Consider the following 3,417-nt stretch of genomic DNA (forward strand, 5'->3'; position numbering starts at 1 on the left):
ATGAAAAATGGTGGAAAGTCATGAGAGAAAGAAGAGAAAGAAAGATGAAAAAAGTATGAAAAAATCCCTCAAACACACTCAAAATATGTGTAGTACACGTTCCATGATGACTCAACAAAATGTGTCAAAATAACACACGTGGATACTAGTTCAGGTGCCAAAAATAAACAATGTCTAATTTAGGTGACAAAGTGAAAGATCATGCAAATTTTAGGTACTTGTCGATGGGTTCCACCTTTCTTTTTCATCGTGAATGGTGTGTCTAAAAGGGTTACAATGCGATCATGGGTGAAGCAGACTCCATGATACTCCACATATACATCTATGTCATCTAATAACCCTATGACGGATCCAAGATATTATGGAGAAGATTAGGGATTTGGTGATCAACCATGGTGTTATCACAAAACATTGCTACAGAGAGACTAACATATTTATCGATAAACTTTAAACTTTGAGTCACACCACTGATAGTCTTAGGATATATATTACATTTAAGAATTTACCTTGCAAGGGCCTACAAAGCTTTTGCAAGCTCTTTATCTACCACTAGACCAATGACATTTTATTTATGGGTTCCCAACTTATAATTCTTATATATTTACTAGATTTCTCAATATAAATAAAAGATCCGCACTAAAGTTAGTGGGTTCCTGGGAACCCCCATCTAACACCCTAGATTCACCCATATTTTCATCTCATATAAAGACAATTTATTATATTAATAAAATCTTTATTTAAATAGATCATTGTGTTAACATGCATGTCCTTTACATATATAGTAGACAATTTTATGTATGGAGTATTTTAACTCATGCACGGAAGATTAAAATTATCGGTTCTTATAAGTTATAAATTAATGTTCACAATCAAAGATGAGGTAGGACAAACATCTTGTTGATTGTAGCACAAGATTAAATATAACTTCATCTTAGCTATGAAAATGGTAATATTCTAACTTCATGTGCTAGCACATTTTGATTGTATTTAACGGACCAATTATAGATATTTATTTATGTTCTGAATATTAATAAACAACTTCTCTATTCCATTACTTGTACTTATACTCTTAATCTTGATATACATATTATGATCTTTGTGATTTGATTTATTATTTTAATCTATTAAAAAGGTAAGAATCTTTTATGAGTTAATATATTTCTAATAGGTTGGATGGTAACAAATTACTTAGTTAAATATTAATTATTTGATAGAATCATGTCACGAAATTGAGATAGAAGAAACCCTTTACGGTTGCTTATAACTTTTCACGTGAAAACTCTGCATGTGGATTTTATACCCGGCATGTGAAATAAGTTGACCATTATAAATAAAGGATTAAGTTAATCAATGAGTTAAATTTTCCAGATAATTTAATTTAACTGATTTGTATTGGTGATTCTAACATAGGGAGTTAAATAAGATGTAATGGTACATTTTGAAATTAAATCGAGGAATGCAATTACAAACTTTTAGTGAAATAATTTATAATTTATTATGATATGATAATTCATTTACTACTGAATTAATATCATAATTGAAAGCCTCAAATAATAAATCTACGGTCCCTACCATGCCAGATTAACTAATTATTTTTGGAAAAGAAAGGAAAACTTTATAGAAGAAGTAATTTTATTTTAACTAATTACAAGCCTTCTTAATAAGGAAAGAGTGAATTAAAACCAAGGTATTATGACTTCATTAAGGCGAAAAATGTTTTCGGCATTAAACTTGTAATAAGGCCAAAAATGTTTTTGGCATTAAAGCAGTAATAAGGGCCAAAATATTTTTGCCTCTTTCTCTTCCCTTTTTCAGATAAATAAGGGCTGATTTTTTTTATTAATGCTCATCCTCTTTTTGAAAAATAATCACTTTTCACTCAAGTATTGGTTGGAAAAGGTTAATTTAGTTTTGATAGAAGATCGTAGTCCTAGCAAGCAAGGTGTTGAATGAACTGTGTGAAAGCTTCGAAAGATAAGTGCTTTCTGATTTTTATTTTGGTAATGTTATCTATTTTCTATGTAAGTTGTTGATTATGGTTAATTGTTGATTCCATTGTGCATGTTATAACAATTGATATCAGTAGTCTTCTTACATATGCTAGATAATGTAAAAGAAAATTACATAATTTGTTGTACATATTTTGAATAATAGTTGTATAAATCATGTTGTTGATGGTTGTTTATCATGTTTTTGATGATATTAATAATTTTCAAAATCTATGTTTATCATTAAGAAATCATAAAATGAATTTTACATGTTTTTAGTTTTGTGAAAATTATTTTTATGGACTAAGGGTAAAGCTATGATGAGTTTCGACTAAGTCCAACCATAGTCGTTACTCACAACGAATATTGTGATGGCAGGGCTAAACTGCCTAGGCAGTTAGTTTCAACTTCATAAGCTGTTTTCTCAGATATTATCTAAGAGATAATATATCTAACATTGCATGTATATTTGCTTAAATGGTTAAGTTTCACTAATGATTCTAATTATTTATATGCATGGTTATATGTGTGATGTATTTTGTAAGAATTTTATTATTCTGTAGCATGTCTAATGATTTATTTTTAATTTAATTATATAACAGATTAACCATGTCTTCATTCAATCCCCTAACTTCTATCCTGAATCAAAATAAACTAGAAGGTCATAACTATGTGGACTGGAAACGTAATTTGGCTATTGTTCTTACTGCTGAGGGTTTCAAATTTGTGCTGGTTGAGGAATTTCCTATTAAGTCGGTCGAACCCACTGATGATGAGACTAAAGCCTACAATAAGTGTGTTAAGGCTGACAAGATAGTGAGATGCTACATTCTTGCCTCAATGACAAATGTATTGCAGCATCAGTATCAGTTCATGACTACTGCTTATGATATGCTCAAATCTCTCAAAAACATGTTTGGTGAGAAAAATCGTGCTGCAAAGCAAATGACCATAAAATTCCTCTTGACTATGAAAATGATTGAAGGAACTTCAATGAGGGAGCATGTTCTTAAAATGAAAAGTCTGTTGTATGAGCTGAAAATTCTTGGTGTGGTTATTAATAAGGAATCTTAGATAGAGATCATCCTACAAACTATGTCGTACAGTTTTTTATACAATTCAAGCCACGAGAACTCGAATCTAAATGCAAAAAATAAAAGATAAATTGATAGGATAACAATGATAGAAAGATAGACATAAAAAAGATAACAAAAGGGCAATCGAAGGATATTTCAAACCCTAAAACCTCCCTTAAAGATTACCAACTAGCACCTAACTCTTACATGACCGCAAAGGGGATTGAATCTCCCTTACAACAAATATTTCTAATCATAGAGCAACATTCACTTTTCCAAGATCTCAAACACTCTCAAAGGAGTTTTTATACATTCATTATAAAAAATAAGTTAATGGAAATAACCCTAAAAGT

The 3,417-nt window shown here is 30.1% G+C and overlaps 1 protein-coding gene across 1 annotated transcript; it reads left to right on the plus strand.

Moving 5' to 3' along the window:
• Positions 1-2,597: 2,597 nt before the first annotated feature.
• Positions 2,598-3,062, plus strand: LOC107841324. The gene has a single exon (XM_016685285.1). The coding sequence runs from the start codon at positions 2,598-2,600 to the stop codon at positions 3,060-3,062; it is 465 nt and encodes a 154-aa protein (XP_016540771.1).
• Positions 3,063-3,417: the final 355 nt, after the last annotated feature.

Source organism: Capsicum annuum, chromosome 9, assembly GCF_002878395.1.
Source record: "Capsicum annuum cultivar UCD-10X-F1 chromosome 9, UCD10Xv1.1, whole genome shotgun sequence".
Lineage (NCBI taxonomy): Eukaryota > Viridiplantae > Streptophyta > Magnoliopsida > Solanales > Solanaceae > Capsicum > Capsicum annuum.